Source organism: Manis pentadactyla, chromosome 2 (assembly GCF_030020395.1).
Source record: "Manis pentadactyla isolate mManPen7 chromosome 2, mManPen7.hap1, whole genome shotgun sequence".
NCBI lineage: Eukaryota > Metazoa > Chordata > Mammalia > Pholidota > Manidae > Manis > Manis pentadactyla.
In genome coordinates this window covers 196298948-196326287 of record NC_080020.1, presented here as the reverse complement: position 1 = coordinate 196326287, position 27340 = coordinate 196298948, and the positions used below count along the sequence as shown (strand labels likewise).

Genomic DNA, 27340 nt, shown 5'->3' with positions numbered 1-27340 from the left:
TAGCACCTGCAGCCATGCCATCTCAATCATCAATGAATTTTTTTCTTCCCTCATTATCTTTACCTCTTGTGCTTCTTGCAGGAGTGTGTTCTTCTCCTTAATGGCCTCCTCCAGGCAGAGCACTGGGTGGAGTTCTTTATATAGTAACACCAACAATAATGGCTCATTGCCAACGGGTGTGTAAGCATTAACCTACACAGTGGGCCAATTACAACATCAGGTAGATTAGGGTCAGGCAAGAATCCTGCTCATAGGAACTTCCATTTTTCCTACACAACCTTCTCCAGAGTTTTAAATTGCTGTTTGAAAAATAATTTTCACCAGCTTTTCTGAGGAATCGATCTGTGGAGCTGCTCATGCTGCCATGCCAGAAGAACTCTGATGTTTGAATAATAGTGTTTTTAGTGATGCTCAGCAGATAATAATGTGTGGGGAATAAAATAAGAAATATGGTGTATAGTAAAAAGGTGAAAATTCACAGACTTGCATTTCAACAAGAATCATGAAAGACATAATCGTGCTTAACAATTTAATTTTGATTTTTAAGCAATAAAAAATTTAAACCAATTTAATTTTGTGTACATGGTCAAGGCATATCATTTAGATGTGTCTGTTTACCACCATTATTATCTGAATGTGTCTGCAAAGATTTTAAGAGCCATTATTTTCACATATCACAAGCCTTCTTCATTCTCTCTTTCCAAAAGTAGAGGGAGATGGTGGGCTGTCAAATTTTCAGGAAAAGTCTTCTGGGAAAATGCTTAGATTTGTGATATTGATTTCCTAGGTACAGAGCCAGATGGACTTCTTCGGACAAACTACAGTTCTGTCTTAACAAATGTTGGTGCTGCACTGCATGGATTTCATGATGTCATGAAAGGTGAGGCTTGGAAAAGAACATAAATAGGCTTTAAACCTTCATCTTACTGTTTCAGACCTGCCTGAATAAGATTTAAACAAATACTGCCACATCTAATAGTCCCCAGATAGAGGCTTAGTAGCAGTTGGCTTATGCTGAAGCTCACAGCTCACTGCCTTCTGCTTTTCCCATCTGCTTCATTTCTGAAGGTAAACAAAGTGCTGAAGAGAAATCCTTGTGCACAGTACTTTAGCCAAAAATATGTTACACTGACTTAAGGCAGGTGTGTGAATTTTATCAAACTAGATGTGCTATTCAGACACATTTAGCAAAATACTTTGCGCTTGTTAGAGCCCAAACATGAAGGAATTGAGGAAAGCAAGGGTTAAAGTTCCCAGAAAGAATGCACTTCCCAATGTCCTGTACATTCCTATGTTTAAAGTGCCCATATAAAGTCCTCTTTGGTTTGCAGAATCTTAAGAAATGAGGGTCTTTTTTTAAGCTTTGGTCAGATTTCAATTGCTGTGTGCTCCTAGGAATATAGTCTGCTGAAGCACATTTCATATGCTTCTTAGCATGTGATTCTGAGTCCTGACTTTTTAATCTATAGCTCTATGTGGCCTCTAAGTTTTTTTCTCCTTTCTTTTCCATTTGAAGACTGCTGGGGTAGAGAAAGCAGGAGAAGATGGGAGCAATTATTAAGGACTATTAGAACTAACCCAAGTTCCTTGATGATTCATTGTGTTTACTTAACAATCAGTGACCAATTACTAGTTCACAGAGTATAATTTTTAAAACTTAAAACTGTGTAGGTAGCATGTGTAAGATGGGTATATTTGGTGCCCTTCTATAGATTTGCATCTAACTTATGGCACTGGGAATCATTCTTAATATCAGCAGTATTACCTAGCACCACATTACCATTCATTCTGGAAAATGTCCTTCCTGTGGCTTGTCTTTGATTTAAGGAACTTTAAAAATCACTCTACCGCTAGAGCTAGCCCTGGTTGTAGGAATCACATGGCCTTGGTGGCAGGTGCCAGTAGTCGACCTTGCACAACCTACTCTGGTCTGTAGAAAAACTAAAGAATGGTGCCTTTTTCTTTGTAGCTTTGGTTTAGGGAGCTCAGACTTAGCTGCAGTCCTCTATTCCAGAAGTTTACTTAACCTTGAACTATACCATTGAAACTACAATAGCTTTGTCACGACAAGTTTTTGGTTTTGTTTTTTAAATTTTCCTAAGCTGATGTTATGATTTGTTCCTGCTAGAGGTTTCTCCAGCATTCCTGTAAAGGAGGGGCTAGAGCAGTGGAGGGTAGCTGTCTAATGAGAAGGGTCTTAAAGCTTCATTTATGTTTTTTAAAATCTTGATTTTATTGATACTTCTATTTTAATTTATAATATACAAAGTTTTCTCAAGATGCTTTTGTTCAGACATTACAGAAGATTGAGATGACAAATGGTCCAAATCAAAAATGTTACTGTTACTATTTGCCACAAGCTGATGGAAATTCTGAGAGGACCAAAGGCCTCTTACTTACAGGAGGACCCGAGCCCCCTTTGTGCTTCCACTTGTTTCTGTCCTTGAAAAGGAACATTATAATATAAAGGGAGAATGTTGGGAAACGTTAAGGATGGTTGGCAAGATTATGTCCTAGGTTTATAGTTCAAATTTGTCTTCCTACCTAGCTTGGAAGGCCCTTGTGTATCTCTCATGAAAACACAGTTTGAGCATTAATGGGCACTAAAAGAAGAAGCCTTGTCTTTAAGAGAACTCTCATTTCAAAGCGCTTCCCTACCTGCTTTGCCCTGAATTATTGCAAGTTGAAAGGAAGGCAGGCAGGTAGGCAGGTGTCAGTGAGAGATAGAGATTTTTAAAAATGTGTATCCTACATGGATTTAAAATATGAGTGAATTAATCTTTTTAATAAGAGACGTTCTAAGTGAGAATTGTTCATCTTTTATCTCAGGTTTAAAGCAGGTAGACTCACAGGAAACATAAAAGGAAAATGAAACTCTGATCTAGATCACATGATTTCTTTGTTCTTTTTGGATTTAAAATGTAATGTCAAGGAACATCCAAATAATTGAAATATTGGATTCAATAAAGAGGAAACAATTAGAATTGGGAGAATTATTATTGTCAAAGTACAGTAGCATTGATCCAGTAGAGGCCATGTAAATGTTCTTAGCATCGTACATCTTTCATAAGTATCTCAGTCACCAACAATCAGTCAAGATTGCTTACCAACCAACTTGTATTATAATGTTTTATGCTTCCAGTAAAATATTGATTAAACTTCCAGTGGTGTGTAGAAAGAAAATGTCTTTGTTAGGTGCTAGTAAATTCTTAGTATACAAAAAAATGGTCAACGTTCCAATTGAATTTTTATTCACTTGGATATCTAATGAATATAGAGGATAAGCATTTATTTTTAAAAATACAAACTTAATAGCAGTGTACCAATTAGTTGGTCCCTTTGCTGTGATTAGACCATAGTAATGCAGATGTTAACAATAGGGAAAACTGGCTGATGGTTATACAGAAACTGTAACTTTTCTATATATCTTAAACTCTCATAAATTAAAAGTTCATATGTACATATGTATATGTGTAAAATATACAGATAAAATAATTCCTTGGTTTAAAAATTTTAGTAAAAATCTTATTCATAAAACAGTAATTTTGTGTTAAAATATTATATCAAGTTAAATCTCAAATACCATTTCTTTCTAAATATAGTTGACCCTTGAACAACATGGTTTTGAACTGTGTGTGTCCACTTATACATGGATGTTCTTCAATACATACACTGGAAAAATTTTTTGGAGATTTGTGATAATTTGAAAAAAACTTGCAGACAGGCTGAATGGCCTAGAAATATCAAAAAAATTAAGAAAAAGGTATGTCATGAGTGCATAAAATGTATGTAGATACTAGTCTATTTTATTGTTTACTACCATAAAATCAACATTAGGCTGTTAGTAGTTAAGTTTTGAGGGAGTCAGAAATTACACATGGGTTTTCAACTGTGTGGGTCAGTGATCCTAACCTCCGCATTGTTCAAGGGTCAACTGTAGTCTTACTTCCTCTTAATTAGTCTAAAATCAACTAAATGTCTTGATTCTGCATAAGTGAAATTCTCTGTATACACACCTACTATGAAAGTTAATTTCCACATTTTGTGGTTTATTTTTAGCTTTTTTAGTAGTGATAATTAATGCTGTTGTAATTGAAGTAATCTAAAAAATTCTAAGGAAGCTGAACTGTAAACACTATTTAAAAATATGATTACCCCTCATAAATCAACATTGTCTTAGTAAGTTTCCCATTATCCCTTATTTTCAGAACAAAATCATTTTGTTTCTCAGAGACCCAGAAAACCCCAAGCTTAGTTGTTTGGCCAACTTAATTTCTCTTTACACTTTTATATCTAAGCCTCTCTTCTGTGCTTTCTAACCACAGGCCTTTGTTGTAATATTCTCAGACTGGAGGCACATAAAGCAGATACTGCAGCATCCAGTCCCTATTTTGCTGTGCAGACCCTTGTCATTGTTTGTTAGGGTGTGTACTAGCAAACTGGCTAAGGTACAGTAAGGATTGTGGGACATAATGTTGGCTGTTGTGTTCCAGCCTCATGGTTGGCTTGTGTAAGTATAAGATAAATCCTCATTTGTGCCTGCTGAACTACCAGAATAGGATTTTTAACACTGGGTCATTTACCCAGCAGTAGAATAAGGGCTAACACTCAGATGAGGGAGAACCAGACCTACTAGCTAATGGCTATGAAGAGACACTGTGATGTTAAGAGACCCTCACTTATCTCTATTCTCACATGGATTTGTGACCTAATTAATAGTAAGCACAATCCTGGTAATTTGGGACCATTTTTTGTCATATTTACTTTGTAAATCCGTAGGAGTATACATGAGAAGTTAACAGGCTTGTTATATGTATGTAACTTGTACATAGACAGTAGTGAGTTTTCTTTTGATTACTTTACAGATATTTCCAAACATTATAGTCAGAAAGCGACAATAGAGCATGAACTTCCAACAGCAACACAGAAGCTCATAACAACTAATGACTGCATCCTCTCCTCAGTGGTGGCATTAACAAATGGAGCAGGAAAGGTAATTTTTCCTGGTTTATATTGACATTAAATTTAGTTCTTAAATATGCTTCTTTTTAAATTAAATGACATAGGAAAATTGATCTGTAAAAGGATTTTGGAATGTCAGACTTTTCTGTAAGTTTGTCTCCCTTTTTCTCTTCCTCCTTACCTAATATTTAAAGCAAATGGGTATATGGATATGTGATTATCCATGTCATTTACAAGGAATGTACAGCTCAAGATTTTAGATCCCTTATTTTCTTGAATACTATCTAACATAGAATTTCATTTGACATGGTAAAATATTAACAAAAAATACAACATTTCAGACCATTAGTGATGGCTTACTTTTTGAGCAGTTTTGGCCAAGGTAGAATACTTTGTTTCACAAGTCACTTTTTCTTATTTATCAAAATAGGATATCCTTTATATCCAAGCCTTTAATTTTCTGACCAATAATGTTCTCAGATATTTTTATTTATATCATGATTTCAAAAGGCACTGTGGATTAAAAGTCATGGCTCAGCAAAATTAGAGTCATGGATCTTTGCAGCTGCTTACATAGATTTAACAAGTGTTAAATCTGTAAATGACAAGGGTCTACTGAATTTTCAGTCTTTTTCTTATTTATAATTCACAAATTAACTGAGTCAATTAAAATAAAAATAGAGATTTACAGAATTAAGTATAAGTAGAGATAACATTCGAGATGCTTGTGTCATGTTGCATGTTGGGATATGAAGTATTCAGTTAAAATATAAATAGAATGTATAAATCCAAACATGGATATTTTGAGCGCAATGGCAGAAATCAATAAGGTAAATAGCTCATGAACATTGTCTATAGGACAAATCAGAATCAGTCCTGGTTTTTAGGAAGAAGAGAAATTGTCTAGGATATGTCACAAGTCTGGTCTCAGTATTTGTACTAGTATTGTCTTTTTATTATAAATCATTGTCCTAGGTATTCTCAAATAAATAAATGTGGACTTCTGAGCAGGTGTTGAAGTTTCATTTTCATTCTCAGCATCTTTAACTTTACTCTGAAAACTATTAGATATGTATATTAGGTACATTATTGGAAAACAAAAAAATCTATCCTCTTGTCATGCTTCATTTAGATTGCATCTTTCTTCAGCAACAATGTGGAGAACTTCATTGCCTCCCTGAGCTATGGGCCTAAGGCAGCGAGTGGATTCATTAATCCTCTTTCAGCTGAATGCATGCTCCAGTACAAGAAAAAAGCTGCCGCCTATATGAAGGCTTTGAGAAAGGTTTGTGAGCTGCTAACATTTAAATCAGGGAAAGAATAAGGAATAATTCCAGAGAATGGCAAGAGTTTTTCCATAGTTCATATTGTTTAGATTCTACGCAATTGGGGCACAGGTGGTTCGTGGGTGTTGGAGGTGGTCTTTGGGAAGGAGGAGGTAACAATGACCCAAACTTCAATTAATATATGAATATAATGCAGGATTGATATATATACTATGTTCACAGTAGCTTGTAGAATGTCTGGGGTGAGGCAGCCATAAGCCAGTGAGTGTCACACTTCAGAAATCTTAAATTTATAGAAACAGAAAAAAAAGGAAACACTCTTGTAATTTTTTTCTGAATATAGTAAGAATACATAGTCATTGCAAAAGAAATTAGAAAATACAGTAGTACATCCAGAAGAAATTTAATGGTCACCCCAAATCCCACCACCCAAAGGTAGCTATCTACTCTTCATGAGAGTGTAGCTATATCCGAAAATGTTACTGCACAGGGGGGCTCACACAGGCACACTCACTCACTCACACACACACACACACACACACACACAAATGATATAAAAAGAAAAGTGTCTCTGGATACCTATACTGTTTTAGAATCTGGATTTTTCTTCTAAATGAATTGTGGGTATCTATATATACTGCAAATATAAATCCCTATCATTTTTTTAAAATTTTATTTTGGTATCATTAATCTACAATTACATGAAGAACATTATGTTTACTAGACTCCCCCCTTCACCAAGTCCCCCCCCACGACCCCCATTATAGTCACTGTCCATCAGCATAGTAGGACATTGTAGAATCACTACTTGTCTTCTCTGTGTTGCACAGCCCTCTCCGTACCCACCCCTGACATTATATATGCTAATCGTAATGCCCCCTTTCTTCCCCCCCTCCCCCCGCTCTTATCCATCCCTTCCCACCCATCCTTCCCCAGTCCCTTTCCCTTTGGTAACTGTTAGGCCTTTTTTGGGTTCTCTGTAAATCCCTATCATTTTAATGCCTTTATAGTATTTCATCTGTAGTGTTTAAATCTAAACATATGTAATAACTTAATGAACTAATCCATTGCTCTTGGATATTTAGGAGGTTTCCTGTTTCTCACTGTTACATGCAATGCTACAGTAGATATTCTTGTACATACAAGTTTGTTTATTTGTTTTTACCTTTTTTCTCATTTCTTTTTAACTTTTAGTTACACATGATGCATAAACACATTCTTATATCACATTAGCACATTACAGGTAAATTACAATCCCTAATTCCAGTTTCTCTTCAGAGATATAGTTACCAGTTTGGTTTGTAACCTGCCAGACTCTTCTGGGGCATTTATATCCATCTATATAAATCTATAGACAATATGCAATATATAGAATTTTCTTTAAAATTTATTTTAAATACTGCATAGAACTCTGTAGTATGGATATTCTGTGGTTCTTTTAGGTATTCCCTTATTGGTCGGCATTTAGGTTGATTCCAGTTTTTTACAGTTACAGTAATACTGCAGTGGATAGTTTTGTAAATGCCTCCTGGGGCACGTGTGTGGAATATTGAGAAGTGTAGTGTTCTGGATTGTGTTGTTTACACATTTAAATTTTTAATATTTACTGCAATTGCCCTTAAGAGTGACTGTACTCCTAGCAATATAGGGCTATCTCCTTATATTTGTCCCATTGTTTTAATTATGTCTTTAAGATGAATTCCCCAAAATAGAATTGCTGGGTCAGAGTCTGTGAATGTTTCAACTTTTGACACATTTTTCCAGACTACACATCAGGAAGGTTACCTATTTATAGTTTACCAGCAATAGACGTTTAAATTTAACCAATAAATTGAATATTGTCAATCTCAGAGATAAGAGGTTTCTTATTGTTATTTTGAATGCATTTGTTTGCTTATTATTAAAGTGAAACTCCTTTTATAAAGTTATCATTTGTATTTATTCTGTCAGTTCTCTGTTTACCTATTTTTAAGTAAATGTTTCTAATTAGGGTTGAAGGAGCTCCATATATATTAAGGATTTTAATCCTGCATCTGTGTTAAAAGTATTTTTTCCCCCAGTTTGTTGTAAAGTTTTTCCAAATTGGAGTTTTAATTTTTATATCATCAAACCAGTCTTTTTCTTTATGGTGGTGATTCTCAGCCAGGGTGATTCTAAGATTATAGAATTGCTCACCTAAATTTTTTCCAGTATTTTTGCAGTCTGAATTTTTAGATAGAAATCTTTACTCTATCTTGAATTTATTTATGTATCTAAGTAGTTATTTTTCTAAATTATTAGCTGGTTGGCCATGTACCATTTAACTAGTCTATCCTTTCACTGTTCACTTAAAAATGCAACGTTTATCACATAGTACATTTTTGTATATGCTTTTGTCAGTTTCTAGAGTTTCTATCCTGTTCCTTCATCTGTCTGTTTTTTTTTTGTTTTTAGGAGTTTTATTCAGGGTTTAATTGGCATACAAAAACTGCACATAACTGAAGTGTACAGTTCAATAGGTTTTGAAATATGTCTACTCTCATGAAACCCCAATCAAGACAATGCCCCTTGTAATCCTCACCCGTACACCTGTGCCCCACTCCTCCCCTGACAGTCTGCTTTTTTTAAAAATTGAAGTATGGTTGACATACAGTATTATGTTAGTTTCAGGTGTTCAACATAGTGATTCAACATTATATGCCTTATGAAGTTATTACCACAATAAGATAAATCTGGCTACCATCTCTCACCATACAAAGCTGTTACATATTATTAACTATATTCACTATGCTGTACATTGTACATTTTATCCCCACACCTTATTTATATTGTAAGTGGAAGTTTGTGCCTTTTAATCTCCTTCACCTATTTTGCCCATCCCTTCCCTTCTGGCAACCACTAGATTGTTCTCTGTATCTATGAGTCTATTTCTGTTTTTGTTTTTGTTTTTGTTTGTTTTTTTAGATTCCACATATAAGTGAAATCATGTGGTATTTGATACAAGTCCATATGGTTTTTGTTAATGTATTTCATACTGAAATGATAAATTCCTTTCAGTATTTTTCTTTTAAAAAAAAGTTCCTTTTCACATGTGTTAAAGGGCATTAGTCTGTGTTGGCATACATCTGACTTTATTATTGAACCCCATTTAGCGTTCTTATTTGAGTATGTAGGATCAGGGAATTCATATGATCTTTTTCTTTAATTCTTATGATGCTTTTTTCATAGCCCCTTTTGGAGTCTGTGCCTTATGAAGAAGCTCTGGCAAACCGCCGGGTCCTTCTCAGCTCTACTGAAAGTCGAGAAGGCCTTGCACAACAGGTATGGCACCTAGGAAATCATGGTATTTGTTAAAGAGCATAAATGTTAGATCCCCTGGAGACGGTTTTTAATATACAAAGAACAATTTAAAAGGCTGTATAAGTAAACATGTATAATTATGTTTAACACATGCTAAAAAGCACCATATAATTCATTGAAAAACGTTTGTTGATACTTTAAGTCATCTTGATTCAATTGGTGTTATAATTGCCACTGATATAATATCAAAATACTTTCACCATGATGACTAATTCTTTCTTTAGGCACTAGATTTATTTTTTTTATTTAATTTTTTAAACGTACGTTTTTTTTTTTTTCCATTGAAGTATAACTGATAATACAATGTATTGGTTTCAGATGTACAACATAGTGATTTGACAATTATCTGCATTATTAAATGCTCATCATGATCTGTCAACATACAAAGATATTACAATATTATTGACTATATCCCTTATGCTGTACTTAGATGCTGATTTAAATAACTGAAATAAGGCAGAAAGGGCTAGAGACTCAGTGAGTTATTTTTATTTTTAAATGAGCAGGAATGAAAAATTTCCAATAGTCACTGGTCAATTGAATTTGACGGCTAGATGGAGGTGGGAGATAGTATCTTTATCAGAACTTGATATAAATTGATACCAGTTTAGCTTTTGTCAGAGATTTATTCAACAACTGGCTTACTTTTAGTTTTGGAAATATTTGTCTTAAAGAGAGTACAAATAAATTCACCTGAGACAATATTTTGTCTGTGCTGACCTTGCTGTCATTGAACACATATCACTTATCTTTCCTACATTCATGTGCTAGGGTATTGGAACTAAAAGTTCTGTCCACAGAATAATTCCTGAGACAAACAATAAAATGCAGAATTCCTTAAAAATCGAATTTTTGATTTTTTCTTAAATTTTATGTGAGGAAAGCAAGGCTCAAAGAAATTAAGCAGCTTTTACCCAAAGTTGCCAGTGAGTATGACTTTAGAGCTACTGCCTTTCCTCCTCAGCCATTGACCAGCTGCAGGCTGGTCAGATAAGCTCTCTGGGTGTCACTTCCTGCTCTCTGAAGTGAAGATAGTATCTACCTTTCAGGGTCTCGTAGGGATTAATGGAGCCAATGGGAGGCAGTGTGATGCGGTGAAAAGAATCAGATTTGTGAGCCAGACAGATGGGATCCCAGATCCTGGCTCTGTTCTTTGTTGCTTAGCAGGTGGTTGAGCTGCTGGGAGCTTTAATTCTCTATGAGAGAAATGAGAACTGGAGCACTGTTAGGAGACTTCAGTGGGATAATGGCAGGAAAGTAATATGAACAGTATCTGGTACATGGCAGTTGCTCAGCCATGATAGTTTGTAAAGCATTTGGAATTCACTATAAGATTGCTTTTATTCTTATGTAATTCTCAAGCTTCTACTTGCCCTGAGAATTAGTTTTTTTAACTTATTGAAGTATACATACTTAAAAGTAGAGAAGTTATTAATACATATCCCAGTGAGTTTTCACAAGTAAACACAAGGAATGTAACCAGTACCTAGATAAAATTTTAAGTAAATTACAAAAAAAGAAAATTTCCTTATATAGGGTATACCTTTAAAAAATATGATTAGGACCTGAGATGTCTTCCTCACGTCCCTTTCCAGTTATTACTCTTCTCTCCCCTAAGTTAACTGTTACCCTGCTAACACCAAAGATTAGTTTTTGTTGCCTGAGACTGAACTTTTTATTAAATGAGATTATGCAGTATATATTCTTTCAGGTCTGGCTTCTTTCGTTTAGCATTATTTATGTAGTATTCATCCATGTTATGTAGTTGTGATCTGTCTGTTTTCATTGTTCTTTAGTGTTCTGTTGTGTGAATATACATTATTTATCCATTCTTACTGCTCATGAGTTTTTTGGTAGTTTCAAGTGTTTAGCTGTCATAGTGCTACTATGAACATTCTTGTACATGTCTTTTTGTACACATGCATGCATCTCTACTGGGTTATACTTAGAAGTAGAATTGCTGGGTCATAGAATATGATATGTTCAGCTTTAAAAGAGCCTGACAAGACTCACAGACTCCAAGAAGGGACTAGTGGTTACCAAAGGAGAGGGGCAGGGGAGGGTGGGTAGGGATGGAGGGAGAAAGGGATCGAGGGGTATTATGATTGGTACACATGGTGTGGGGGGCGTCACTGGGAACACAGTGTAGCACAGATAAGACAAGTAGTGACTCTGTGGCATCTTATTATACTGATGGACAGTGACTTCAGTGGGGTATGGGGGGTACTTGATAATGTAGGTGAATGTAGTAACCACAGTGTTTTTCATGTAAAACCTTCATGAGAGTGTATATCAATGATACCTTAATAAAAATAAAATAAAATAAAAGAACCTGCCAAGTAGTTTTTCAAAGTGTTTGTCATAAATTCCAGTCCTTCCAGCACTATTTAATAGCTCCAGTTTGCTCCACAAACATGCTTATCTTTGTATTTTCTGTCTTTTTAATTTTAATCATTCAGATGGTTTTGAATTTTTTTTCCTTGGTAAATAGTGACATTGAACACCTTTTTTATGCTTATAGTTTTGTTCAAGTGGCCATTCAAGTCTTTTTCCTCCCTTCTTTCTCTATCGGGTTGTCTTTTTCTTACTGATTTATAGATGTTCTTTATACTATGAATATTGGTGCTTTGTTGGACATGCTTTGTGGATATTTTCCTCCATTTTGTGGCTTTTTTTTTTTTGTTCTCTTACTGATGCCTTTTGATGAATAGGGATTTTTTATTTTACTATAGTTCATTTTCTCAATTTATAGTTGTTCTTTTCGTATCCTGTTCAATAAATCTTTCCCTATTCCAGGGTCAGCCTTTTTAAAAAGTTTTCATCTCTGTGAGGTAGTTTTGGTTTACATTCTGTAAAGTATATATATATATATATATATATATATTTTTTTTAAATTTTATTTTGGTATCATTAATCTACAATTACATGAAGGACATTATGTTTACTAGGCTCCCCCCTTCACCAAGTCCCCCCCACATCCCCGTTCACAGTCACTGTCTATCAACATAGTAAGATGCTATAAAATCATTACTTGTCTTCTCTGTGTTGCACAGCCCTCCCTGTGCCCTCCCCACACTATACATGCTAATCGTAATGCCCCCTTAAAGTATATTTTTGACCTTAAAGTTCTGTCTGCATTGTCCTCTAAGGTGCAGAATTCTGTTGCTTTTCAAGGTTCAGCAGAGTTTGGAGAAGATTTCTAAACTGGAGCAGGAAAAAGAACATTGGATGTTGGAAGCACAGTTAGCCAAAATCAAGCTGGAGAAAGAAAACCAGCGAATTGCAGAAAAGTTGAAGAGTACAAGTAGCAGACAAGTGGTTGGGCTGGCCCAGGAAAATTCTGCTGTAGTGAATGCTACAGGCCAGGAAGAAGCCTCAGCTAAGGCTGTGCTGGAGTCTGTCCACAGCACCAGTCTGGTAAGTGTTGTCTTTCTTTTTAACGCTTATAGGTAAGGATCAACCTAATGTTCAGTGTCAACCATCTAAATTACATGTCAGTTTAAAATAGGTATAATTCTTGTGTTCTAGAAAAAGCAGGTTGGTAAGCAGGATGCTTCTTTCAAAAAACCCCTCCATTAAATTCCCTTTGATCTTATGTGAGACTTTCCCATGGTGAGGGCTATATTCCTGGAAAAGATACATAGTAAGTCAAGTTTAAGAAGATTCTGCTTTTCCATAGAAATATTTGTAATATAGGATTTTATTACTGCCCAAAGGCTAAATGTCTAACCTTTTATAGAAATGACTACAAAAATCATTTTTAACCAGTTATATGGTATATTTCCCAAAAGCATAAAGTTCTGTGACATACATATAATACAGAAACCTGTCAGGTTAATTATATTCCATAAGACAATTAATTATACTTTATAAGGCAGATGATATTGCAACTTTGTATTTCTTGCCTTTTATTTAACTACAATAATTGAGAAGGTGAAGAAACATTTCTACTAGGGTTACAGAATTCAAAGTTACTTCAAGATAAGTTTTCTAACTACAATATTCTACCCACTATCAAAAAATTTGAAAATCTAGGATAGGAGAAATCAGACAAAACAAAAAAACCCTCATAATAAGAAATACACCTCATTAGGAATACTTTTTACAAGCATTTCTTGGGGACCTTGAGTGCTGTGGTACTTTTCTTTTTTTAAATTAAAGTATCATTGATATACACTTACGTTGGTTTCAAATATACAACACAGTGGTTCAACAGTTACCCATATTATTATCCTCATCCCCTCTAGTGTGGTTACTATCTGTCAGCATAGTAAAATGTTAGAGAATCATTGACTGTGTTCTCCATGCTGTACCTCCATCCCCGTGACCACCTTTGTGTGATTGTGAATTATTGTGCCCCTTTATCCCCTTCATTATTCCACCCACCACCCACCCCAGTCTTTCCCCCTTGGTAACCACTAGTCACTTCTCAGAGTCTGTGAGTCAAATACTATTTTATTCCATCTGTTTTGTTTTGTTTTTATGTTCACAAATAAGTGAAATCATATGGTATTTCTCTTTTTTCCACTTGGCTTATTTCACTGAGCATAATATCCTCTAGATCCATCCATGTTGTTGCAAATGGCAGGATTTCTTTTCTTTTTATGGCTCAATGATATTCCATTGTGTATATGTTCCATGTCTTTATCCATTCTATTGACAGATGCTTGGGTTTGCTTCCACATCTTGGCTGTTGCAAATAGTGCGGTGATAAACATAGGGGTACATATATCTTTTTGAATCAGGGATTTTGTTTTCTTTGGGTAAAATACTAAGAGTGGAATTACTGGGTCAAATGGTATTTCTATTTTTAGTTTTTTGTGGAACATCTATACTGCTTTCCACAGTGGTTGCACCAGTTTGCATTCCCACCAACAGCGTAGGAGGGTTCCTTTTTCTCTGCGTCTTCACCAGCATTTGTTGTTTCTTGTCTTCTGGATAGTAGCCATTCTAACTGGTGTGAGGTGATACCTCATTGTGGTTTTAATTTGCGTTTCCCTCATGATTAGTGTTGTGGAAATCTTTCCATGTGCCTGTTGGCCATTTGTATTTCTTTGGAGAAATGTCTGTTCTAGTCCTCTGCCCATTTCTAATTGGGTTGTTTGTTTCTTGGGTGTTGAGGCATATGAGTTCTTTATATATTTTGGATGTTAACCCCTTATTGGATGAGTTGTTTACAAATATATTCTCCCATACTGTAGATGTCTTGTTCTGCTGATGGTGTCCTTTGCTGTACAGAAGCTTTTTTAGTTTAATATAGTCCCACTTGTTCACTTTTGATTTTGTTTCCCTTGCCTGAGGAGATGTGTCCAGGAAAAAACTATCCATGCTTATATTCAAGAGATTTTTGCTTATGTTTTTCTTCCAAGAGTTTTATGGTTTCTTGACTTACATTTGGGTCTTTGATCTATTTCAAATTTACTTTTGTGTATGGAGTTAGACAATAATCCTGTTTTGTTCTTTCTTACATATGGCTGTCCAGTTTTGCCAACACCAGTTGTTGAAGAGGCTGTCTTTTTCCCATTGTATATTCATGGCTCCTTTACTGTACATTAATTGACCACATATGCATGCATTTATATCTGGGCTGTCTATTATGTTCCATTGATTGATGGGTCTGTTCTTGTGCCAGTACCAAATTGTCTTGATTACCTTAGCTTTGTAGTAGAGTTTGAAGTCAGGGAGTGTAATACCCCCAGCTTTGTTCTTCTTTCTCAGAATTGCTTTGGCTATTTGGGGTCTTTTGTGGTTCCATATGAACTTTAGAACTATTTGTTCTAGTTCATTGAAGAATGCCATTGATATTCTGATAGGGATTGCATTTGGGCAGGATGGCCATTTTGACAATATTAATTCTTCCTATTCCTGAGCATTGGATAGATTTCCATTTATCGGCATCTTCTGTAATTTCTCTCATGAGTGTCTTATAGTTTTCAGAGTATAGGTCTTTCAACTCCTTTGTTAGGTTTATTTCTAGGTATTTTATTCTTTATGATGCAAGTGTGAATAGAGTTGTTTTCCTGATTTCTCTTTCTGCTAGTTTGTTGTTAGTATATAGGAATTAATAGTATATATATTTTGTATCCTGCAACTTTGCTGAATTCAGTTTTTAGTTCTAATGGTTTTTTGGTGGATTCTTTAGGATTTCCTGTGTATAATATATCATGTCATGTGCAAATAATGATGGTTTGATTTCTTCCTTACCAATTTGGATGCCTTTAAGCTCTTTATCTTGTCTGATTGCCATAGGGAGGACCTCCAGTACTGTTTTGAATAAAAGTGGTGAGAGTGGGCATCCTTGTCTTGTTCCCCATCTTAGAGGAAAAGCTAAAAGCTTTTCACTATTAAGTTTGATGTAGGCTGTGGGTTTGTCTTATATGTTTGTTATGTTGAGGTACATACCCTCTATACCCTTTTGTTGAGAGTTTTTATCATGAATGAATGATGAATTTTGTCAAATGCTTTTCAGTATCTATTGAGGTGGTCATATGGTTTTTATCCTTTTTGTTAATGTGATGTATGATATTGATAGATAAATGGATAAAAAGTAATTTTTGTTGAGGATTTTTGCATGTATGTTCCTGAGAGATATTGGTCTATAATTTTCTTTATTTTGTGGTATCTTTGGTTTTGTTATTAGAGTGATGCTGGTCTCATAGAATGAGTTTGTAAGTATTCTCTCCTCTTCTGCTTTTTGGAATACTTTTAAGAAAGTTATATATTGAGCTGTGGTGCTTTTTGAAGGCCCTGTCCTACGACATGTGACTTTACCCCTGTAGCTCACTGATGCTATAGAAGAGCAAGTGAAGGTCCTTCTTAGATTTACCTTGCATTCAATTCAAAGCATACCTAATAGTAACATATACAAATAAAATACACAAAATTTTCAAGATATGTACTGATGTCATTGCATCTTAGCAGTGTCAGAAGCTCAGCTTACTATTTATTTTGCTAGGTATGAATACTGGTATTAAGATTATTTTGGAGAATATCTTAATTTGTGAAGATAAATACCAAAGTACTTACAGTGTAAGGTGTCACAAAGTTGCAGTTTACTTTCAGATTGTTCAGAAAAATTATATATACACAGATAAATAAGGCAAATGTAGCAAAATGTTAATTATTGAATGTAGATGGATATACAGATGTTTATTATATGTTTTTCCCCAACTTTCTGTGTGTTTGGAGTTTTTCATAATAAAATATAGGGGGAAGAAAGAATTAGCATTTTTAGAAAAGCCAAAAACATAAACCAGACTTCTCAGAGTTTTGACTTACATGGATACCATGCTCATAGGATGATCCTTCTAAGTTGCAAGTTGAGTCCCAGCCATAAATCCTCCACATTCCTCTTATAGGAGAAGCTGACTGCCTAGAGGGACATTCAGCAAACATAGCAGAATATTGATACCTGTTCAGGTACCATTTGGGAAGGTGCAACACTGCCACCACTCATTATGGACTTCCCTTCAGTATCTGTCTCATTCATCAGTGAGGCTGTTCTCTAACGTTCCTCCTCCCTTCTTCCATGTGTCCATTTCTTCCCACTTCCCTCACTTCCACTAGCAGTAGAGTTGGTGGAGGCTGGGGAGTAACTGTAAGACCAGACTAGACCAGGAAGGGCACTGATGACAGTGAAAGTGACTGGGAATTGATGCCAGGTGTGGTTCTGAGGATTTTTCAATATGTTAACTCAGTCTTCACACCATCCTATTTAGTGTGTGATTTAGTAGAAACTGTCATATCTCCATTTTATAGATGAGGAAACACAAATAGAGAGGTAAAATAACTTAACTTGAAGTCACAGACTTGATGAGTTGATGGAACTAAGATTCAAACCCAAGACATCTGGGTCTATGCATTGTCTTCTTAACCATCGTGGCCTTGTGCTCTGATCAGTGTGAGAAAACAGGGCAGCTGACATAAACTCTTTTGTTTACTGCTTGCCTTTCTAAAGTGCTGGAAGTTAGTAAAGCTGATATATTTAAGTCATTAGTGTCAGTTGTTGAAAGTTGAGGACTTTCTTTTTATTTAAACATTTTCAGTGGAAAGCATGATTTCCAGGAAGATTTCCAGGGACATTGAAAACCTTTCATACTGAGCACTATTGATAATGACTGGGTTTTGTGAGTTTGGAAGTTGCTCTTACTTTAAGTAGTCTGTCTAGTTAGCCTGTCCATACATAACCTTGATTTCATCTATTCACTTTCTGTCTGCATCTCTTAAGGGCCTTTTTCCTCTCAGTCTTCTCATAAGGTGCTACAGAGTAATTTTCCTAGAGTATATTACTGATTATCCACCCTCTTGCTTCTAGACTTTTAGTGGTTCCCTGTTATCTATGGAATATAATGCACTCATTTGGCATTCGGGGTCTGTGGATCCCTATTCCATACTACCTTTGTAGTTCTCTCATCTCCATTTCCTTGTACACTGCCAAGATGAGCTTTCTTCCCAGATAATGTTCCTTGCATTTTTACTTCTTTGTCTTTGTTCAAGCTCTTTCTTTTGCCTGGGTATCTGTTTATCCATAACTCCCAATAACTATATACTCAAATACTTCTGCCTTCCAACTCCTCTTTCATTCTCCTTGAGTTTCTTGAATTCAGAACTCTACCCATCATTTAAGGTACAATTGAGTTGCCTCATCCTCCATGAACCCCAGTATCAGGCATCATCTTTGATGGTCAGGATTAGAGAACCAAGACATGGTTGGTTTCCGTTCATTTTTCACAGTCTTGTCTATGTAATGGAATATATTCCCCTCCCTTAGTTGCTTTCAATCTAATGGAATAGAGCTCAGATAGACATCTGTACAGAGTGCTGTGGGGTCACAAAGAAGGTCCCTGGAGAACTCAGGGAGGCTGTCACAAAAGAGGTAACATGAGTGGGTTTCATAAGAGAGCAGAAGGTAGGAGAAGAGTATTTCAGACTGAGAGAATGGTCTCCTCACTTAACCTTCCTTCCCTTCTATGCATGGCAGGTTCCTGCCAAAAATAACCTGGAGACAACAGAGATGAAAAGAGATGGTTTTCTGCCTTCCTTCAGCCTTTCTTTTTATTCCCTCTCCCTCCCACCACAAGTGAACTTAAGTGAACTAAGTGTGTAACTCTGTGTGTATTGCATGTCCTTTCTGTTGTCTTCCTCTTGGGTACTGGGAAAAGTCTGTGACCATTTTAAAGTCAACTCATTAACAAATAAAACTCATCTAACAAGGTTCCAAAAGATTACTTTGATTCAAGCACCTTGAAGTTGAAAAAGTTACACTAGATAGAAACTTACTCTTTTTAACCCTATAGCACATCAATAGTTAAATGCTTATTGTGTTTCATTAAAATAGCTAGTATTATAATTTGAACATTCCAGCCACCTGTTATTTATTGTAATAAAGATGTGGGTAACCTCAAGAAAGAAGAAACAGAATAATACAAATTTCTGGGGTTTTTTTTGCTAGAGTTGAAAAGCATTGCTTAAATTCATAAAATTTTTCAATATGTATTTTGAATATACAAAAATGCATGGTGATTATAGATACTAAAAAATGTAGAAGAGTAGAAGAAGAAACAAAGTTGACATTCTCCTGAATACCCAAGCAATCATTGTTAACATTTTTTTCTACAAATTTCATGCATGGTTGAGATTATACTATATAAAATTTCAAATCTTTTAGCATAAGTTAATACACAAGTATTTATCCTGTTATTAGAAACTCTGTATCAACTTAATTATTGATTCCATAGTATTCTATATAGAATGTATCTTAGTTTACCTATGATTGGATGTGGGTTATAATTTCTACTATTTTAAATAATACCTCATTTTTAGGCATAAGATTCTATATCTCAGATGGTTTGTTTGAGGTATGCTCTCAGGGTTAGAATTAATTGGATCAATAGGCATGAATGTTTTCCAGTTCCTTAATCTTTATTGCCAAGTTATTTTCTAAAAGGAGTGTATCAGTTTATATTCTCATTAGCAGCATGTGAGAAAATTTTGAAATCACATATGCTAAAACTTTTCCTTTCATTTATGTAATACTATTCCTTTGTGGGGCTCTGTGCTATACCACGTTCTCAAACCATAAGCTGGGAGTAAGGGGATAAGTGCTTATAGCTTATTTTGCAAAGTACAGCTATATTCGCATATATAAAATTAAATGGTTGCATGTTACCATGAATAGTTTTTAACTGAAAGAGAAAGACTAATTGCTATTCCTACTTAAGTGAGTAAAAAGTTATGCTCTTCTATTTTAAAAAAGCCTTACAAAAGATGCTTTTACAGCTAGGTGGGTATAACATTCATTAGCACACATTCAGTTGATACACTGCTGTCTATTCAGAGTAATACTCTGGAGACTATTATTTAAAATCTGTAAAAACTGTTCATTGTGTCATTTCTAAGTAACAAAATCCATTGAAACTGAGTTTCCAATAGTTTCCTTAAGTTATTGTGCCCAAGCACATGCCCTTCCACTTTGAACAATAACCTGAAATCAGTATTCATGACTGTTTTTGAAACTGAATCCACAAAAATAAGCTTTAAAACACATGGCAGCACTTTAATATGTCTAAAACTACATTTTCTTTTTCATTAATTTAAATCAAATGAATATTTATGAATGATATAACATTATCTGAAAAGTATATTTCTTTCTCCTCTTGAACTTTGAGCAGAGTGTTTATTATCTGTGTTTTCTGTTTGGATGTTTAGTTATTATGGTCACTGTAAAACTGTCTTTACCCCTTCTTTGCTGCTGCTTTGGAAATAGGCATAGAAATGACAAGATGAGTCAAAAGTTGTTTTTCCTCTCTCTCTTCCCAGTTTGTTGGCTTTCAGTGTAAATGGCTAACAGTATTTTGATAATAGTGATGATCATTATCTTTTAGTACTTCATGCCACAAATGGTGAATGTGGTTGCTTCTTTGTAGGATATAGCTTCCTTGCAGTAAAAGACCTTCCAAGGGTGATCTGGTACTTCACTTGCAAGGTGGTTTAAAACAGTATGAGCCAAGAAGGGACAATATTACAAGTGTTTAAACTATTGTGTTTGAAGTGAAAACAATCTGTTCTAAAGATTTTTTTCCCCTTATGTTCTAGATTGGGATTATAACCAGGACATCTGACAATGAGGTAATGTGTGCTTAGCATCACGTTTGTTAGTAAATATCTGGCCTCATGTTTGTTGACCAAGTCTTGCAAAAGTCAGCTTTGTCTAATTGTTTTTTCTCATAATTCTAGCAACATGTGGACCTAGTGGTTACCCTCTCTGTCGATGGATCCATGTTGCTTTTCTTTCTGGTTCCATTTTAACTGTCACCAACAAATTATAGCCTGTTTTTGTAATTGCCTTGTTGAATGACTTGACTTGGCAGTTTGCCAAGGTGTGGTGCGTGCTCTGCCATCAGCTCACTGGCATGCTGCAGGAGGCTGAGAGCCGTTAACCCTCCCAGTGAGCCGGCTGGGAAGACAAGACTTTTCAGGGCCTTGACAAGCAGTGTGTTTGCTAGTTCTTCCCAGCTTTTCAGTGAGTGAACCTGGGTTAGATTTGGTTTGTCAGATAGGTTTGTTCAATTGAGTCTTGAAATATTATAAGATATAACTTCATAAATAACCATTTAAAGAACACTGAAGTCATTCAGCTTAGCTATCAGTATGGCGAGCTGGTAAATGTAGTTCAAATAGGTTGGTAAATACTTTTATATTCTCAGTGGCCCTACATTTTAGGTAATCTTGAACTTCTGTATAATTTTTAAACTTTAATAGTATTTCATTGCTAGAGTAACTAGAAGAAATACTAGTCTGGACAAGGACCATAAATGTTCATTATAGCAATAGTTTAATTGGTTAGCATGTTTAAGAGCATTAGAGCTATCTTAAGATAATTGGGGGGGAAAAAATGTTCAGATTTTAAGAAGCCCAATAAATGTTCTCTTTTTCCCTTTTCCAATTAGAATAGGGCATAGGAGTCAGACAGATGGAGATTTGAAAGTCAGGTTTGTGGCTAATAAAAGCCAGATGGAGGGACATGGCCCCAGTGGTAGTGAGCTTAACAATACTTTACTTCTTCTGTTGTTTTCTTGAAGCTACAACTTCATTCTGAGACAGAATGCTGAATAAAATGTATAATATACACTTATGTGTCCCATCAGAAGTTTCTTTGAGGGGTAGGGAAACTATAATTCCCCATCAAATTTCAAATGAAATGTGCACATTTTTTTTTTCTTAAGTAATGGCCATATATTTTCTAGAACTGGAATTTGTTATATGTGCTCTATTTAGGTTACAGATGTGGAATCTCGTGAAGACTTAATTAAAAATCACTACATGGCAAGGATAGTGGAACTGACATCTCAACTGCAGCTGGCTGACAGTAAGTCAGTGCATTTTTATGCTGAGGTGAGTGGAGAGTTCATTAGGCTTGGTAGTTTTTTCCTAACCCCTTTAGGAATTATGTCACTGTAAGAGAGAAGTCAGTGTCTGTGTGTCCATGTGAATTTGGTTGGAGTTCATATTGATTGGTCTATAGTCCAACCAAAAATACTCATTTCAAAAAATATAGGACTGATATGTCATTTCTAAGTTACTGAAGGGTAGTTGAGAGACTTACAGGTAGCCTCTCCTATAGTCACATATGTTTTGAAGCATTCTCATTACAGATTACTTGTCTTCAGATAGGCAGATCAGAAGTCAAGGAATTTTCATATAGGGAAATTAAAAAGCAAAATATACATTTAAAAAAATACTTTCCAATTTCTAAATGACAAATTGTGGGAATCAGTTTCTATAAATGATAAAATAGAACCTTTTTCAACCTTTAATAGATAGAAAATTTTACTTTCTGTTACACATTCTTCTTCCCTAACCAAATAATTCATTTTCTTAAAAGAATTAGGAAAACACTCTGCAGGATAATCAATAAAATTATACATAATTCATTGATTAGAAGGGGAGAAAATGAAGGAAGAAAGTTCAGATATCAAAGAGTAGGAACAAGTGATAAGATAGAATAGTCATCACTCAACATACAAATACCTGTAAAGTCTCTGATTTAAAATTTTATCATAAAATATCAGTTGTAGATGTCAGATGGAGAATTACAACACTTTGAATTGTTAAAGAAAGTTAAAAAGAAAGACAATACCCTTTATGGGACCCTGACTTTATTATCTCCTGTACTATGGAGATGGAGAGATGAGAGGAGGCCAGTTGCAAAAGTGGAGAAGGGCTTTGCTTCTTTTTTTCTGCTAAAATAGGTGATGGCCTCACTTAGTGTTGTTCACAGGCAGCTATTACATATCTATTCGATAAGTTGATCAATAGTGATGGTTTGTTGGGCTGTAGAAAATGGGGAGAACAACAGACTGGATGATTTACAACAGAGCTGCAGGAGTACTTCCCTCTGAGCCACAGAACATGACCTTGTTTGGATCCCTGTTTTCTGAGTTGGTGTCCCAGACCTGATTATCATCTTCAAGAGGACCTGTGCCTTGAAAACTCTTTCCTTCTTTTTCAGGTTCAGTGCTGAGCACACAGTAAATGTTTGGTTAATAGAGGGTGGTTGATTTGGTTGGCTGAACTTCCCTGAAATTCTCTTGTGAGGAATGAAATAAGTAACTGGGGAATTCTTAAGGCTGTTTTATTTCTAAGGGATTTGCTTATCTTAGTAAATGTCTTCAGCACAATTATGATACACGATTTTTTAAATTGTCCTAGTTTTTCCTCGTCTGTAAACAGGAAGTGGTGCCCTTCTGTATGACTTTACTGGAATGGTTAGTTTGAGCATTTGATGTCTATACTGAATTCAAATGTGTCTCAACAGATGCTCCTTGTTAGTCTCATGGCCTTATCAGAAAGTTTAGTGATCCTTTTAATGGCACACCCTCTTTGAATAATAGTGTGCAGTAGGATATTTTCTTTTTTTCCTCTGGATATCTACTCTGTCTCTGGATAGCCTAGGCTTGGTAGAACCCCTCCAAAAAGCAGCTGAGATCTTTGCAGTCCCGCACTCATGGTTTTTTTCCATGTAGATAGAGCATAATCTGTAGAGTAGGACTGTAAAGCCTTTATTGCTCCCATAATGTGGTCTCTAATGAGGGACTCTATGTAAGATTCATATTGCATGGTCAGATGCCATCGATAACTTTTGGAATAACTGCTTCTCTTCTTATCTTGTGTGAGTATAAATGAATCCTGGGTAAATATACAAGCTTCTTATGCCTTTTCATAACCACTGGTCATCAGGCTAGAGGTAGGAAAAAAACAATGATGAGTTTGAGTTAATGGACATTTTTTTCTTCATTATTAAAATGATAAGACTGGGGACCACATCCTCCTTATGTGTGTTATGGTGTGCGGGAGAAGGCCTGTAGGTATTCAACAGATATCTGTGGAAGGAAGGGAGGGAAGGAGGAGGGAAGGAAGAAGAAAGGGATGGAGGGAGGGAGGAAGGACTTTTGGCTTTGGGGATTACTTTCTAGTAACCTTCTCTGAAGTAAAATTGATTGTGGAAAATGCTCTCCAGAAAAATGGAATCTTTTCTGATTTAACAGTGCCGAGCACTCTCTAAAAGACTGGCCTTGGCTGAAAAGTCTAAAGAGGCACTGACAGAAGAGATGGAAGTAGCCAGTCAGAACGTCAGCAGACTTCAGGTGAGCTCGTAAGTGTTACCTAAGCACTTGTAGTGTTTTTTTCATGGATGGTTCTTGGGCAGCAAAATCAGCCTTTCCTTTCTAAAGTAGTGGCATTCGACCTCTACACATTTTTTTAACCACTTTATTTCTAACTAATTTTAAAGTAACATCTTACTTATGTTGGGTAAAAGTGGTTGTATTGTTTGTTTCTCTGACTTGATTTTAATTTTAAATAGTTTTGTAGTCAGCATTTCCTTAAATAATACCCACAGTCCTTCCCTTCTGTCCTCCTTGTTATTAATCCCTGTCATGGTGGGTGGTATCAGAATCCCATAAAAGCTTCTATTCACATGACTCTGTTCCTTTCTTCTCTTTACTGTTTCATGAAACAGACCTAAACTGACAGGTCTGCAAAATATTCCTCCTTACTTACTTCATTTTAAAGCCTCTTTTCCAGAAAGCCTATATTAAATACAAACAGACACAGAAAAAAACACATTAACACAGCAACACTACTTCCTCCTAGTTCAGGTTAATTTATCAGATTAGCAAGGATCACAGGATTAGATTTCAAGGGGCCGAAGAAAGCTTGGGAGATGGGGAGAGAGCCAAAGGGGATTCTTCCAGGGACAGTCCTGCCCTGAGGACTGTGGGCCATTGAGTTGTTGGGATGGTGGGAATGTGCCAGACACAGACTTCCCCGCCTCACCAAAGGCTTGGAAAAACCTTGGGGTGGAAGGGTCATGTAGCCCTCTTGTTTTTTTGTCACAATGTTATACCTGACATAGAAGGAAACTCCTTTTGCAAAGTAATTCAGAACATATTTCAAAGGCTGAGAAGAAAGTTTTTCCCCGTGTCTTTTAACTTTGTTCTCTTGTTAGTCCTGTGGCTTAACCTTCATGTTAACTGATCAGATAGGTCCTCTTGATAGGTTACTTTTCCAAGATTTCTTTTATAAATTAAAAAAGATTTAGAGTGATATGACTAGTGAGATTTTGAATTTTTTTTCCCTCTTTCCTTTGCCATTTAGGATGAGCTGACAACTACCAAGAGGAGTTATGAGGATCAGTTAAGTATGATGAGTGACCACCTGTGCAGCATGAACGAAACATTATCTAAACAGAGAGAAGAGATTGACACACTAAAGATGTCCAGTAAGGTAGGGGAGAGAGGTAGTCTCTCTGCAATATGTTGTTCATACTTAATGTAATTAATATAAGATATTTCATTCCTATTCATTTCAGGAACAAAAGGTTAAGAGATTTAAAGTGTTTATAAATCATGTTTCTTAATATTATTTGTCCTCTTATCTAAAAGTAAAATTAAGTTTCTTTGACTGAACTGTAAGTTGAGTCAAGGTCTAAAGGTGCAAGGACTGTGTCCTTTGCTTTTTGGCATTTCTGCTACTATTGTATCAGTTAGAGGGACTAATGGGGATTGAGATGAGGATTGCTCTTTTTTATAGGAATCTGTAATGGTGCTGCTGAAGAGTAACCTTCTTTAGCAAATCTATTCTCATATATATGCATGTAACCTAGGAATGTCTTGTCCTTTTAATTCCAAAAATTTCCTTTGATGTCATTTCTCATAAAGCCTCTGTTTGTCCAGGATGGGGTCAGTAGATATTGGTAGTATTTTTATGTTGTAACATAATATAGAAACTCCTTTACCATGAAAGGTAGGCTTCAGGAAGCCAGGGATTTTGTTCTGTGGATCATCTCAGATACTTAGCACTTTTGGTAACCCAGACAGTACTGTACTGTACCACAGCCAGCTGAGATTTGCTGTCCCCAGCCTGTGCTCTTTGAAATCCGCTGCTTCCCCCAATTGACTGAGTAAGCATTTATTGAGTTCCTGCTATGTACTGACACTGAGGAGGAAATAGAGATGAATAAACTGTAGCTTTATTTTTGCATCTGCTATTGGTGGTGCAGGGCAGCATTGTGCTCAGTTGGTGTCTCCTTGGAAAATTGTGTTAATGCATTGGTATCTACATTATGTAATATTGTTTCTCAGTGTAGTTTCATAGTATTGACTGGCCTCTGGCTACTCAGGAGAATGTCTGATACTTGCTGGGACATCTTGTGAAGATTATAACTAGACAGTATGGTTCTGATTATGGTTCTCCAGTTACTTGTGTTTCATGAAACTTCAGCTTGGAGGTAAAGGGTGGGGGTTGGTCCTCTTGAATAATGTCTCCTTTAACCCTCTTGGCCTCTTGATAATCCAGCCAGGAAAGAGCTAATTCACAGGTTATATTCCTAAAGATGATACATAATGTTAGTCTGAGTAATAGGAGAAAGTGTGTTTAGTGCCTAACATTTGAAAACAAGTAGCAGTCAATGTAGGAAAACTTTTTAGACTCCAGAGCTGCAGAAGGCATTTGGTTCTGAATTGAGAAGGGTTAAAGTTGAGTACAGCAATGTTCATTGTCTCAGAGGTAATTGTATTGCAGCTACTGTAGAAATTAGGGAATTTTCAAGCCCTCTCAAAACCTTTTAATTTAGTCTTTAAAATACCTGTTATTCGGACCCCAAAGAAATACAAAGAATTATTAGAGAGTACTATGAAAACCTATATGCTAACAAGCTGGGAAACCTAGGAGAAATGGACAACTTCCCGGAAAAATACAACCTTCCAAGACTGACCCAGAAAGAAACTGAAAATCTAAACAGACCAATTACCAGCAACGAAGTTGAAGCAGTATTCAAAAAACTACCAAAGAACAAAACCCCCGGGCCAGATGGATTTACCTTGGAATTCTATCAGACATACAGGGAAGACATAATACCCATTCTCCTTAAAGTTTTCCAAAACATAGAAGAGGAGGGAATACTCCCAAATTCATTCTATGAAGCCAACATCACCCTAATACCAAAATCAGGCAAAGACCCCACCAAAAAAGAAAAGTACAGACCAATATCCCTGATGAACATAGATGCAAAAATACTCAACAAAATATTAGCAAACCGAATTCAAAAATACATCAAAAGGATCATACACCATGACCAAGTGGGATTCATCCCAGGGATGCAAGGATGGCATAACATTAGAAAATCCATCAACATCACCCATCACATCAACAAAAAGAAAGACAAAAACCACATGATCATCTCCATAGATGCT

At 35.7% G+C, this 27340-nt stretch overlaps 1 protein-coding gene across 4 annotated transcripts in view; it reads left to right on the top strand.

Moving 5' to 3' along the window:
• PPP1R21 (protein phosphatase 1 regulatory subunit 21) overlaps nucleotides 1–27340 on the top strand; it is a 69925-nt gene that overhangs the window by 38557 nt on the left and 4028 nt on the right. For 3 of the 4 annotated variants that reach the window (XM_036926043.2, XM_036926042.2, XM_036926044.2), the window contains 9 exons: nucleotides 788–880; nucleotides 4866–4993; nucleotides 6095–6247; nucleotides 9456–9548; nucleotides 12762–13004; nucleotides 20682–20714; nucleotides 21864–21980; nucleotides 24134–24232; nucleotides 25245–25373. In XM_036926043.2, the coding sequence (XP_036781938.2) occupies nucleotides 788–880; nucleotides 4866–4993; nucleotides 6095–6247; nucleotides 9456–9548; nucleotides 12762–13004; nucleotides 20682–20714; nucleotides 21864–21980; nucleotides 24134–24232; nucleotides 25245–25373 (1088 nt within the window). Of the gene's footprint in view, nucleotides 1–787; nucleotides 881–4865; nucleotides 4994–6094; nucleotides 6248–9455; nucleotides 9549–12761; nucleotides 13005–20681; nucleotides 20715–21863; nucleotides 21981–24133; nucleotides 24241–25244; nucleotides 25374–27340 lie in introns of all 4 variants that reach the window. The other variant, XR_005032804.2, reaches the window with a different exon arrangement.